This window comes from Wyeomyia smithii, chromosome 3 (assembly GCF_029784165.1).
Source record: "Wyeomyia smithii strain HCP4-BCI-WySm-NY-G18 chromosome 3, ASM2978416v1, whole genome shotgun sequence".
Taxonomy (NCBI): domain Eukaryota; kingdom Metazoa; phylum Arthropoda; class Insecta; order Diptera; family Culicidae; genus Wyeomyia; species Wyeomyia smithii.
The window spans coordinates 162,751,105-162,765,535 of record NC_073696.1 but is presented as its reverse complement, the minus strand read 5'-3'; the positions used below and the strand labels follow the sequence as shown (position 1 = coordinate 162,765,535).

Here is a 14,431-nt window from a genome sequence, read left to right as displayed (position 1 = left end):
CTTTTGAACACTGGAACCAGAAGTGATTGTTTCCATATTTTCGGGAATTTACGCTGTTCAAATGAGCTATTAAAAATTTAGCAGAGTGGGGAAACTAATGCGGCAATACATCGACGAAACACAACAGCTGGAATTCCATCAGGTCCAGGAGAAAAAGAATTTTTGAGCTTATTGGTCGCATCAGTAATCGTCGATTGCGTGATCTCGAACGTGTCTAAATTAATAATATCAGCAGGAACATCAACTACAGCTTGTTCAACCTCGTGATCAGAAGCGATGTTCGGTGCAAACACAGAAGCGAAGAATTTAGCAAACTGTTCACATGTATCAGCATCAGAATTCGATTTTTCGTCGTCAAGAAATGTTGTCGGTGGAATGGCAGAATATTTCCTTTTTGAGTTAACAAAATTCCAGAAGGACTTGGGATTACACTTTAAATTTGTATGAACTTTCAACACATACGACTTGTACAAGCTCCTGTTCAATTTCCGATAAGCATCGCAAGAAGAACGAAAAGCATTTTTCGATTCAGATGAGCGGTATCGTCGGAGTCGTCGTTGATTGGTATTACGCATTCGTTTCAGCTTTCGTAGCTCAACTGTACTCCAAGCAGGTGACAGAGGGGGCCTACGAACAGGCACGTTAAGTAACAGCCAATCCGAAATATGCCTGCAAAAGCTTTCAGCCATATCATCCACGTCATTCGAAAACAGTATTGTGGTCCAATCCGAGTTGAACAAGTATTCCAGTAGTGCCTCGAAGTCGATTTTCCGAAAATTGAGAACAGGATCCGAGGGAGTATATCTGTTTCTAGAGGCAAAATCAGCAGGAAAAGAAACGGACACAACCAGAGACGGGTGGTGAGGATCAACACGAAGTAGCGGTGCAGATGATTCATTAACATCAACTAACACGCTTGCTGAGTTAGCGAAGACCAAATCAAGCGTTCTGCCAAGAAAGTTTTGCACCAAGTTGTATTGACACATGTTCAGAAAGTCCATTCCATCAATTAGCGTGGAACTTGCCGGTGTAAAACTACTGGAGTTACAGCAAAAGATCTGACTATCGTTTGAGGACCAGTTAAATCGTGGTTGATTATATTCGCCGCATACTAACACAGTACCGTTGGGCAATGCTTTGTCGCAAATTTCACGAACCGTTAATACGTGCTGTTCAAAAACTGCCACATCAGGACTCTTATCAGGTAGTAAATAAACAGCACATAGCGAAAACTTCTTTCCTCGGATTGTAGCTGCAACGCATACTTGCTCAATTGACGAGCCATTCCTTGTCGTGATGGATGAACTAACATGTTTTGCAGCGACTGCGATCAAGACTCCTCCAAAGCTATTCTTTTCACTGTTACAGCGAGAACGATCGCAACGGTAAACATTATACGCAGGACCAAACAGCTGCACGGAGTTGATATTGTCGTTCAAGCCAGTTTCCGTTATGATGATGACATCAAAGCCGCAATCGAATGATGCAAGAATGGATCGTCAATTTTTGTACGTAATCCGCGGGCGTTCTGGTAGTAGATCCATGCTTCGTCGGAGGGAAGTTCAAACTGCAACGTACGACAATTAAGTGCAGGATTATTTGTCATATCACAAGAATACTCGCCTTTGGCAGAAACCCGAGGGTTTCTGCGATCCCACTGAACTAACGAAACATCATTCGTGGCAGTAACCCAGGGGCTCCTACCATCCGCAATAATGGGCATTGAAGTAAAATCATTCATGCTGTGACGGGTGAATTTATTCCCAACATCGTCGTCCCGCCTCTGCCGTATCTGTTTTTTGACATGTCGATGAATTCATGGAACAACAGTCCAGCTGGCCACGAAGATGCCATTAGCGAAAGTTCTTTAAGTGACGGATCCAAACCAACTTTGTTGAACAAACATTGAAACAAACGTTAGGTTCGCAGTATCAGCTCCCTTCGGCACCAAACGAGCGACGTCTACTGTGGTATCGGCATTAAGGTCAAGGCAGCGAGAAACAATTTTTCTAACATCTACATCAGTTATAGACGGCTGAAATCCGGACAAGTACAACCACCACCTAACTGGCGGGGGAGCGGGGGTGATAGATTCAACTGAAAGATCACTAAAGTCGATCTGGTTAGTGCCAGGGTTGGCTGATTCTCGTACTGCACTACCATTATCACCACGCCGGCGTTTGATTCCTACTCTCGGCCACACAGGAATAGCAGGGCTGTTATCATTACGGCTCTGCGACAGCATCAAACGATCAACTTTTTCGCTCAGTGAGCCAACAGTATCACACAGTTGTTGGAATTGATCAACATTCGGTGGCACAGCCGGCACATTATTCAATTTTTCGGTCAAATAGGCACGAATGCTTCTACCGCCCAACTCATCTTTACAAACAAAAAACAATATCGCACGCAAGCCTGGGGGGCGGCTTATGCGGTCTCGATCAACTAGATTTAGTTGAGAGAATTCGTTATCGATATTGTTTTTTGGCACATTTTGCATGTGTAGGATAAGTACAACGATACACCGTGCCCCAGTGCTGAGTCGAGAAAATTTCCAGCTCGAAAAGATCCTCGACCTGACCGGGAATCGAAGCCGATGTCACAACCGTGTGGGATAGCTAGCCGACCGACATCGCTAACCACAGAACCACGGGGACCACACTCATCTTTAAAAGCGGGACAAATAAATATTGCCTTCCCTTGTGCGAACAAATCCTTGTGCGCACGACCGTTAAATCCACAACATTGCAGGCCGATGTGATAAAAAGCGTCGCAGAAGCCACAGCGCACTGGTTCCAAGTCATTTATAGGCAAATGACACTCGCAAACAGCTTCTTCTCCATGTCTAGTTGCAGCAACAACAACGTTGTATCGATACCGGCCGGCTATTGTGTTCAGCAGATCGCAATCCAAATCACTGGTAGAAACGGAATAACACCCGTTGATTCGAAGTAGGATTTTAACGTCACCAGAAACTAGACTTAAAATCAGCAATGTTATGCGAAAATCCCGTCGGAAAAAAGCGTTTTACTAATAAATTTAGCCAAAATAATTGTAACAATCTCTAAGTTTGCAAACGTTCACATTGACAAGGCTGCCAGGTTAATATGTAAATAGTCATATCGCTATTTTTATTGCTCGTGTTTTGTAAAATTTGAACCACTTTGATTTTCTGTGGTAAAACAAACGAAAACAAATACTGTTTAAAGATATTTACAATAAAAGAGTTCTTGCACGGGTAGAAATAAAATCTCGGAAACGGGCAAAATGACTCATGATTTCATGATTTGGATGTATTTTCATGGTATGAATATACACCATGAGTAAAGACATCTGGAATCATGAGCCGATTGTTCGTAACGCACCCCGTGCGTTACTGTTTTGCTGACATCATGAGCAATTTTTGAAACCATGATTTATGGGTCATGAAATTTGACTCATTTGACTCATGGAATCGGGCGTTCAATTTATGAAAACTCCCTTTGACTCATGATTGTGATTTATGAAATCATGAAACGCGAGTCATAAAATATAGCTTTGGCTCCGGGAATCGAGTGTTTGATTTATGAATTTTTGCTTTGGCTTATTCTAACCCATGAAATTATGAGCTGAACTCGTGAAATCATGAGTCACGAGTCATGCAATTTAGAATTTGACTCCAGGAATCGGGTGTTCGATTTATGAATTCTTGCTTTGGCTACTGGAACCATGATTTTGATTTATGAAATCATGAGTTGCGAGTCAGGACATATAGCATTTGACTCATGAAATCGGGCGTTCGATTTAAGAATTCTTGCTTTGACTTTGGAACCATGATTTTGATTTATGAAATCATGAGTTGCGAGTCAGGACATATAGCATTTGACTCCGGGAATCGGGTGTTCGATTTTTGAATTCTTGCTTTGGCTACTGGAATCATGATTTTGATTTATGAAATCATGAGTTGCGAGTCTGGACATATGGCATTTGACCCATGAAATCGGGTGTTTGATTTATAAAACCTTGCTTTGATTCAGGAAACCATGAATTGAACTCATGATTGATTGGGCTAGTTTCATGAAATCATGATTTGTGCGATCCGATTCACGAAATTGCCCAATCCGCACGAGAGTCACAAATAAAATAAGACTTTTTTCTTGCAATTGTCCCCCGAATGTTTTCAAAATAATATGGAAATAGTTTTTGTACGCGAGTAACCATTACTTTTTATAGAAAAACTTGTGTTAGTTTTCTTACAAAAGACACTAGCGCTATGATTATAAAACAAATTTTTCTTTTATTTTGTCTCTGTGATAATTGAACTAAAATTTATTTATTCTTCTCTGAAGGGTCACAGGCAAAATTATTCCACTTGTGAAACGAAATTATTTTTTCCATTAAGTAGTCACGGTGATAATTTGAAGTACGAATGGTATGTTGTCTAAGAATAGTCACTGAGTCATTAAAAAGTACATTTAAATTTTTCTGATAACTTCATGGTGACCTTCATAGGAATAGTTTCCCCTGTTAGTCACTGTGACTTCTGTGAGAGAATATTTGTCAAAAGTTTTGTTTAATAGAATTTGTGACCTTTTGAAAAAAACTTATATGTTATTAACATTGTCGCAGTGATTTTGGTAATCATCTCTTCTAGTTTAAATAATATCAGAAAAAGTGAACATCGGTCTTCAATCAACAAATGTTACTTTTTAGTCACCGTGACTTTTGTAAAAAATATGTCACGAATAAAGAGAAAACGAGTCAGTTAAAATAAACGCTTTGTACCAAACAGACGTTTTTGAGTTTTGATACGCTAAGCAGAATCCATTGCCTATTTGATGAGTTATTGAATTACCATTTGGTCCTTCGAGCCGGATTTATTCCGTCGCGATGGTAGTGGATTTTGTTTAATGTGAATATGTAAAAAGTGCAATATGTACGATTTTACACCGAGTGTAAAAGTTACGCCGTCTTGGAATTCGCACGAGCGAACCTGTCGAATCGTGTTCGGTGCACGATCATCGTGAGAAGCAGCCATTTTGGCAAACGCGCGAGCGAACTTGTTGGATCGTGTCCGGTGCACGATAGTCGCGAAGTTTCTAGAACTTTCTACGAGAACAGTATGAATCAGAAAAAGTATTCTCCATGAGTAGTGAAACAGAAAGTGAAAAAACCCCTAAAGTGTCCCGTGAAATTACCCCGAAGAGTCTGTTAGACGCTTTGATTGGTGAAAATTCAAAGGCTACGCCACAGAGCACAGTAGCCCTACAAAAGGCAGCACAATTACAAAAGGAAAACGAAAAGAAAATGGCGCAGAAATTGTAAAAGGCCATCGATCGTCGAGATCTTTTGATAGAAAAACTCTTAAGGATTCGGGAAGGACTTAAAATTGAGGGCGTTAGTATTCATTGGTTGGATCAATTGGAAACAATTCGGCGATGTAAGGAGGATTCTGAAAAGGTATTTTTGGAAATTTGCGACCTAGTATCTCGAGAGCAACGGAAAGAACATAAAGCAGAGTATTTCCGCTGTGAAGAGTTATGTAATTCGCTGTTCACCGCAGTTAAAACGAAAATTGCCGAAAGAAACCGTGAGACGAATCAGGCATTGTTAAATGTGAACGCTGCTGTTCAAAGCTCTTGAGTTAGCTGATCGATTTGGTAAAGTTAAGCAACATGGACTTTGTTTCAACTGCTTGCGCCGTGGTCATCGTACTATCGACTGCAAATCGGAGCAGTCTTGTAAATCTTGCGGAAGAAAACATCACAGTTTGCTTCATGAAGAAAAGTTGAAACGCCTAAGAAACCAGAGAATGTTGTCCTTGAAAATCCGTCGTCGATTCCGAAAAAACAACCTGAAATGTCCACACAAGAGCCACGGTCCGTTAATTGTGCTCATGCAGCGGCAAACAGACAAGTGTTTTTATCAACAGCTGAAGTTTTGGTATCAGGATCTGGCAATATAAGTTTACCTTGCCTAGCTTTGTTAGATTCGGGATCAGATTCGAATGTAATCACAGAAAAATTCGCGAAAAGGCTGAATATTGCAATGGAGATCATCAATCTTCCGATCAGTGGACTCAACAATACCGAATGTCTGGGTAAGTATAAAATTCACACGAAAATCAAATCACGGATAAACTCGTTTGAGGCGAATCTGGATTTTATTGCTGTCCCGAAGATAACAAATTTACCTACTATCCAGGTGGACACTAAGACATGGCCCGTTCCTGTAGGCATCCGCTTGGCTGATCCCTCCTTCAACATACCTGACGAAATCCAAATGATTATTGGAGCTGAATTGTTTTTCGATCTAATCAAGGAGCGAATTAGACTCGGCAATACGATGCCAACCTTAATCGACACGCATTTCGGATGGGTAATCAGCGGATTGACTACAGGAAACACTAAAGAGCAACAACGAAGAACATGTCAACTACATGTAAGCAACGAAGAACTCAATCATACATTGACAAAATTTTGGGAACTTGAAACATATCAAGACGCACCTTGCTTGACAACAGCAGAGCGTTCGGTCGAAGCACATTTTGAAAGTACATTCACCCGAGACGAGAGTGGTCGCTATAAGGTCAGATTACCATTCAACAAAAAGAAAGGTCAGCTAGGTGACTCTCTTGCAACAGCCAAACATCGCTTCGACAAATTACTACGAACATTTAGCAATGACGAGAAAAGGATTCGATACACAGAATTTATGAACGAGTATTTGACTCTAGGTCATATGGTCGAAGTAAAAGACAATACTATCGATTGTTATTTTCTTCCTCATCACGCAGTTTATAAAGAATCCAGCAGCACTACTAAAATAAGAGTAGTCTTTGACGCTTCAGCGAAAACAACAACAGGTTTCTCGCTGAACGATGCATTGGAGATAGGTCCAACCGTGCAAAGCGACCTAAAATCGATTATCATGCGATTCTGCTGTCATCAAACTGTGCTGACAGCAGATATACCCAAAATGTACCGACAGGTACAAATCTATGAAGACGATCGTAAGTTTCAGCGTATTTTTTGGCTGAACACGGAGAACAGACCGACAACCTTTGAACTAACAACCGTAACGTATGGATGCTCCAGTGCACCATATTTGGCAACGCGCGTGCTAACGCAGTTAGCAACTGATGAAGCAGCCGAATTTCCGCTTGCATCAAGGATCGTCAAGCAAGACAGTTATGTTGATGATTTCCTCACTGGAGGCAATTCACCGGCAGAAGTCATAGAAATCTACAAACAACTTTCTGAAATGCTGCGGCGGGGCGGCTTTGGAGTGCACAAATTTTGCTCCAACAGTGAACTTGTCCGTAAAAACATTCCAATTGAGCTTCAAGAGTCACAAATGAATTTTGAGGATGCAGATATAAACAGTGCAATTAAAACACTAGGATTAATCTGGAATCCTACAGAAGATTACTTCACGTACCATGTTAAAACCTTCGCCTTGCAAAATAGCACAACAGTTACGAAGCGGATGGTTTTGTCCGACATAGGCCGCTTATTCGATCCTTTGGGATTTTTGGGACCAATCATCACTTTGGCGAAGATTTTAATGCAGGATCTCTGGCGGCTCAAACTAAATTGGGACTAGCCTTTACCAGCCGAACAGCTTGACCACTGGGTTACACTTCGGCAGCAGTTACCGTTAGTAAATCTGATGAAAAAGAAAAGATTGGTAATATCAGAAAACACACAATTTGTTGAACTACATGGATATTCCGATGCATCCAAAGTAGCGTACGGTGCAGTACTTTATACGAGATGTGAAGCTTCCGATGGAACGGTGAGTATTAATTTAGTGTGCAGCAAATACCGCGTTGCGCCTTTGAAGCCAACCACTGTTCCACGACTTGAATTATGCGGTGCTGTACTACTTGCCAGATTGGTGAAGAAAACTATGAGTGCCATGCAAACTTCCTTCCGACGGGTGATACTATGGTGCGATTCTCAGGTCGTTCTTTGTTGGCTGGAAAAGTCACCGCTTGCTCGAATACCATACGAAGGAAAACATCAAGTTTTGCTGCCAGAAAAGCACCATGTTACACGGATTCTAATTCGGCACACGAGGATAATCTACACGTTGGGCAACGAGGCTTGCTGTCAATTATTCGTGAACGGTTTTGGCCTATAAAGGTAAAACAGCTGATTAAAAATGTCATTAAAGGATGCTATGTATGTTTTAAACAAAATCCTCCAACGGTCAGTCAATTCATGGCAAACCTGCCTGATCATCGCGTTACCCCGTCGCCTGTTTTTTCCAAGACTGGAGTGGATTATGCTGGTCCTTTCTTTCTCAAGGAAGCAGGTAGAAAATCAGTGGTCCACAAGGCTTATATATCGATATTTGTTTACATTGCAACAAAGGCCATCCATATCGAATTGGTTTCTAAGGAAGATAATGCACCGCCCCATCAGTGGCTTATAGGACGAATCATTGCCACACATCCAGGAGATGACGGTATAGTAAGGGTTGTGACGATTAAAACATCATCTGGAGAATACCAACGAGCCACTACAAGGATTTGCTTACTTCCGTCGGTTGATCCGGTGGAATCAACGGGGGGAGAATGATCGCGAAAACGATAATACATCGTATAACCCCTCGTCAATATCATTGAAGAGAAAAGAGAACAGTGATACGAATAAAAAGAAAACGAGTCAGTTAAAATAAACGCTTTGTACCAAACAGACGTTTTTGAGTTTTGATCCGCTAAGCAGAATCCATTGCCTATTTTGTGAGTTATTAAATTACCACTACTGGATGCTTAAATGTTTATGAGTTATCGTCAAAATGTCGCCTCAAATTCTCTCAGAGAGCAATATGTTGAACATCATGGACATCCTGAATAGTAGAAATAATATTTGACGTTGATGGTTGCTCTAAACTGGGCTCCTTCGCATTATTGTGGAAAACATCAACAGGGTCTACTTATAAAAAAGTTGGTCACTCAGTTATTTGTTCTTCGATGCACATTTAAATTTCGAACACACCAGCACACCAAAATTTTGATTAAGGTGTAATGTATGAACGGCAAAATTTTAACTCTTCAATTGACCTTTTAGTTCATCCTTAAAAGGACAATTAGTTTTTTAATTCAATTGAGGATATGATGCTGATCCCATCTCTGTGCTATTCCTGACATCAAAAGCTGTTTCCGGACTAAAAATTTGACGACAGACAGATTTTGATTGCCAACACCCCCGTTTGTGTGTTGCCAAAATACGGCAGTTTTTCCCTGTCGCTACCGCACATAAGCAGCTTTTTACTAGAAAAGGTAATACCGTTACACTTACCGCTGACGCTGCTACTACTACCGCTACTGGTACTCGCTATCGCTGCTGCCCGCTGCTACATAGTTAGCACCCATCCTTCGCTAGTAAACTGATTGCTTTTTCAAGACTTTTTAATAAATTTTGTTTTATTTCTTGTTATTTTAACACTTTTCAATAACAATTTTCAATAGTAGGGTAGCGAAAGGCTTCGGCAGGTTTTCTGCAGCAATCTTAACCACTGCCGAAGCCGTTCGCTACCTACAATAGTTCAAACCATCGAATTACAATTGTCTGTATTTGGGGGCTCATGCGTGGATAATTTTCAATTGATTGCTACAAAAACGACGGGAATGCGTTGGAAACTAAGCGGCTTATAAGCATTAAAAAACACAAATTTTGTCCCCTTTTCCGTTTTTATATTTTCATTTTCACCCCAATGTAGCCGATCTTTCTGAGAAATGTAGTTCTACGTAAAAAAAACAAATCTTTATTATTTATTATGTGTCAAGATAGTTTACAATTCCAAATTTCCGCTAGCGAAATTTGTCAGAAATCCTGGTTGGAGAACACACAGGTATTTCACTAATCTGCAGTTTACAGTTCATGCGAAGCGATTACAACCACCACTTAACTGATTGGGGAGCGGGGGTGATAGATGCAACCGAAAGATCATTCAAATCGATCGAGTTGCTGCCGTGGCTTGCAGAATTACGTACACACACAGCTGTTTAAATTGAACAGCATTCGTTGGCTCAGCCGGCACATTATTCAGTTTTTCGGCAAAATAGGCACGAATTTTTCTACCGCCTAATTAATCTTTACAGGCGGGACAAATAAGCATTGCCTTCCCTTGTGCGAACAAATCCTTGTGGGCACGACCGTTAATTTCACAAAATTGCTAGCCGATGTGACAAAAGGCATCGCAGAAACCGCGGGTCACTGGTTTCAAATCATTAATAGGCAGATGACACTCGCCGCACAGCTTCTTATCCATCAATTCTAGCAGCAATCGTATGTTCTCTGCGACAGTTGTTTCAGTTTCAACCGCACTTGATAATACTGTGTTGAGTAAATTTATGCAACCGGACACTCGTCTTATGTTTTATCAACACGTTCACTCGCGAAAACCTTGTTTTGCACATGAAATACGCTAGTCCACCTACGGTATTATTCACGGTTTCTAAACTTGCAATCACTGAATATACCGGCGCACAGTTTGACAGATATGTGTTACGTTTTTAGTCAGTCATTTCGAGTTCTCGAGACGAAACGAAATTGGTCTCTAAATTTCGCGAAATTTCGAAAAATAAAATAAATGATTCTGAAACATAGCATTACAATGATTTGAAACGTTGGAGCGTACGCTAACGAAGTACCCTTCAGTAGCTGATCGCAAGGTGCTTACCTGGTCGACGAAGAGTAACGTAGGTATTCAGATATCGATAAACCGACAATGACGAGAAAATCAAAAATGTTAAAAACTGAAATCTTGATGCATTCATTTATACAGATTATATTGCAGGTAATAGTAACGCGATAGATACAAATGATATAAAGGTCAAACTCGAAATGTCTTTGTAAATAATAATTTAATAAGCTTCTGAACTGATTCTTTTGGTTTGAATGCAACTATGTTTAAAATAGTAATCCTTCTTTCATAACACTTTCATCATTCAAAATCCAAGTTTTGTCCTAGAGCTCGCACTGGAAAAGATGAAAGATGGTAGGTAGGATTTCAACCATTCCTGTGAGTTTTGGTGTCCCTAGCAAAGATAACTTTTCCAAAGAGTTTTTCCCTATGCAAACGTAAAAGCGACGAATCCGATAAGCAATTCCTCGGTGGCCTTCTGATGCATTTCTGCATTCTCTAAAAGCTGTAAAATTCACAGGAATGGTTGTAAAGCTGTAAAACCTTTGGGGGGCAACCATTTTTAGCTTTAGGCAACTTTTTTTTCGCTTTTGTCGACCAGTGTTATTGAATTTTTTTTAACACCGTTTAGTCAGACTAGACTAAGTGACATCTTTATCAATTCGAGGAAAACAAAATTTAAGTTAACTATTCTGTAAACTTTGAAGTTTTCAATTTGTAGTTCCACAAAAAATGTCCAAGTTTCAATATTTTTTGTCATTTTAGATTTGGCTTAAACTTTGCATAAACGTTTCTATAGGCTGAGAAGCTATTTAAAATGCTATTTTGGGAGGATTATTGTGATTATAAATATTTTCAGAGCCAAAAGTTTTTTGATCAGTGTGACGTCTCTAGAAAAGTTTTAGATAGTAATTTTATCTTTCCGATAAAAAAAAATCAAAAATTTCATTTTTCTAATGTAAAAGAAACATTAAAATTAATATAAAAAAGCTTATTTTCAAAAATCTTATGTTTTTTGTATAAAAATTACAAAAAAAATACCGAAGCGATGTCTTCAATAAAAAAAAGTTAAATTTTTTCAAAAAAAAAAATTTTACAACATGTTTATTTTTGGAGGGACAATATTTTTATCTACAACTTTGCCAAAGGCACTATGCCAATCAAACCAACTGTTTCGATTATAAAAATATTTTAATTACCCACAGAGTGCCCAATTGGAGATTAAATTATTTTTTCAGCTAAATCGGTTTGTTTGACTGGCGTAACTAGTGTCTCTTGTAAGGTTGTAGAAAATAATTTTGTCCTAAAAAATATGCCCTGTGAATTTCGGCGACACAAAAAAAAAAAATCCATTTGGGACCATTCCTAAACTACGTGGTCATATTTTGATCCCTTTTATACCCTCCTACTCTCCCGTGTTCTTTCGTGGTCTTTTGTTTTGTGATCTTATTCTGCAAATATATGTGGGTCATTCCATGTCAAGTGATCAGGCAAATGCAACGACCCTCTCCGATTCGCTTCAAAATGACTAAAATGACTTGTTCTAGGTCGAAACTGAAAAATCCAGAGTATTGGGTTAATCGGACACCCCCCCACCAATTGCGGGGCCCTCCAATTTTGTATTTTTTGATAAAAAGTCATTTTCCATGTTTTGGAAAAACATCATATCTCAAAGGCCGTATGAGCTACAGACAATATTAGATAAATTAAATTAGATTTTAAAGGTTTTTAAATTTACAATCGAATGGCATCATCAGATTTTGCAAACAGTGTTGCCAATATTGATATTTTTACGTTTAAAAACTAAAACTTCGTTTATCTCAAAACACCTCCTATTTTCTTTTAAATCTGATGTCACCAATGTGTTCAGCGGAAAATTTTACATAAGAATCACCTATCCACAAAATGCAATATGCGCCGTTGCGGAGATATTCAACTTTTAAGATAACGAGTTCGTTAAATTTCAACAATACGCCTACAAATGCGACAAGCCTTATTAAAACGTATCCCAAACTAAATCACCGCTCCAAATCTCAAAAAGTGGTTTCTCATATTCTACTTGATGGTACCTGAATTAACAGCCATTAAAGTACAACGTGCGTTTCATTAATTATAATTATTTAACAAGTTTGTCAGAAAATAACGTTTGATTTTTGTAGCACGTGACGACTTTTGTTTAACTTTTGGCGTTACATTGAAATAGGTACCCGGTCAGAGCTTGACAATGTCTTCATTAAAATGGTAACGTCAGCTTGAGGTGTCGCCGAATGCATTCCTCGGATCCCTGGAACAGATTTAATTGAATCTAACCTGGCAGCACTGACAACTGGTGGATTTTATTGCTCGTTTTATCAGAAATTTGAAATTTTTCTTTGAGTTGCAGAACCATTTCCTCTCCAGCACTTTCTAGACCTTCATTTTGCTGACTAGAAACAGCCTCAAAAGATTTTTTCTAAGGTTTTGATGCCGATCGTTTGACCTTCGACTCACTAACGGGTGATTGACCAAGAGATTGCAAAACCATGTTAAGGCAAACCAGCTGTGTCTTTACTATACAAGTAAACGATTAAAACAGGTTCAAAACAATTTCAAATAAAACAAAACAATAATGACATCGCAGAAGTGAGCTAATCACTTCATTTCCAACATTTTCATGTTGTAAAGAATATAGTGTGAAAAATCCTTTTACTCCGCTCATGCGGAGTTTCCAATTCTTCAGCTAAATGATCCAACACACCAGTATCTATAACAAGGAAATAATGACTGTTAACTATAATGCTTGTAACAATACTTGTGCTGAGGTAAACTATTTTCATCGATTGCTACACCTGTTTCCTGATCCATCATTCTATCTTGCGAATTAATCCTTACAACCTCCGCTCTCAGTGCTGCATCATATTGGATGCATGTCTTTCGACCTTCTACTATTTCCTGATTGTTTTCATGAAACCTGTCATGAAAACATGACGAAATGATTATTAAATTTTTCTTACGAGCACCGCCATGGCAATTCAGCGGATTGCAGCATTGTTTCTGTCTAGCTGCAAAATATTGGCCAAACTGTTTTTCGTGCCTTCCGCATATAGTTTGCAAACGTTGAACACCAAACTTTGAACAAAATCCATTTTCGTGATGTTAAGTGCGATCGATTGTGATTTTCAGCTGTACACTTACTTTTTAAACTCCAACCTATTGAACACACCATTTTTTTCACTGTCGTGAAAGCTCAAATCAACTTGCGTATGTTTTGACGCCAACCACGTTATGAAAACACAGGAATAAACCATCAAAAAGGCCATAAGAAACCCACACTTGAGATGTGAAATAGTGCTTTTGTTTCGAGTGCGTTTCAACATTTGGTTACATTTGTTGTGTGAATTTAACGAACTCGTTATCTTAAAAGTGGAATATCTCCACAACGGCGCATATTGCATTTTGTGGATAGGTGATTCTTATGTAAAATTTTCCGCTGAACACATTGGTGACATCAGATTTAAAAAAAAATGGGGTTGTTTTGAGATAAACGAAGTTTTAGTTTTTAAACGTGAAAATATCAATGTTGGCAACACTGTTTGCAAAATCTGATGATGCCATTCGATTGTAAATTTAAAAACCTTAAAAATTGGTATCTAATATTGTCTGTAGCTCTTACGGCCTCTGAGATATGATGTTTTTCCAAAACATGGAAAATGATTTTTTGTCAAAAAATACAAAATCGGAGGGCCTCGCAATTGGAGGGGGGTTGTCCGATTAACCCAAAACTCTGGATTTTTCAGTTTTGACCTAAAACAAGTCA

General features: G+C 39.2%; 2 protein-coding genes across 2 annotated transcripts; one reads left to right on the top strand and one right to left on the bottom strand.

Moving 5' to 3' along the window:
- Nucleotides 1-77: 77 nt before the first annotated feature.
- Nucleotides 78-5,017, bottom strand: LOC129728797 (uncharacterized). The gene is made up of 2 exons (XM_055687258.1): nucleotides 4,835-5,017; nucleotides 78-1,412 (listed from the first exon to the last, which is right to left on the bottom strand). The coding sequence occupies exons 1-2, from the start codon at nucleotides 5,015-5,017 to the stop codon at nucleotides 78-80; spliced, it is 1,518 nt and encodes a 505-aa protein (XP_055543233.1).
- Nucleotides 5,018-6,027: 1,010 nt separating this feature from the next.
- On the top strand, nucleotides 6,028-7,584 carry LOC129728796 (uncharacterized). The gene has a single exon (XM_055687257.1). It carries the CDS (start codon nucleotides 6,028-6,030, stop codon nucleotides 7,582-7,584), a length of 1,557 nt encoding a protein of 518 aa, XP_055543232.1.
- The last annotated feature ends 6,847 nt before the right edge of the window (nucleotides 7,585-14,431 follow it).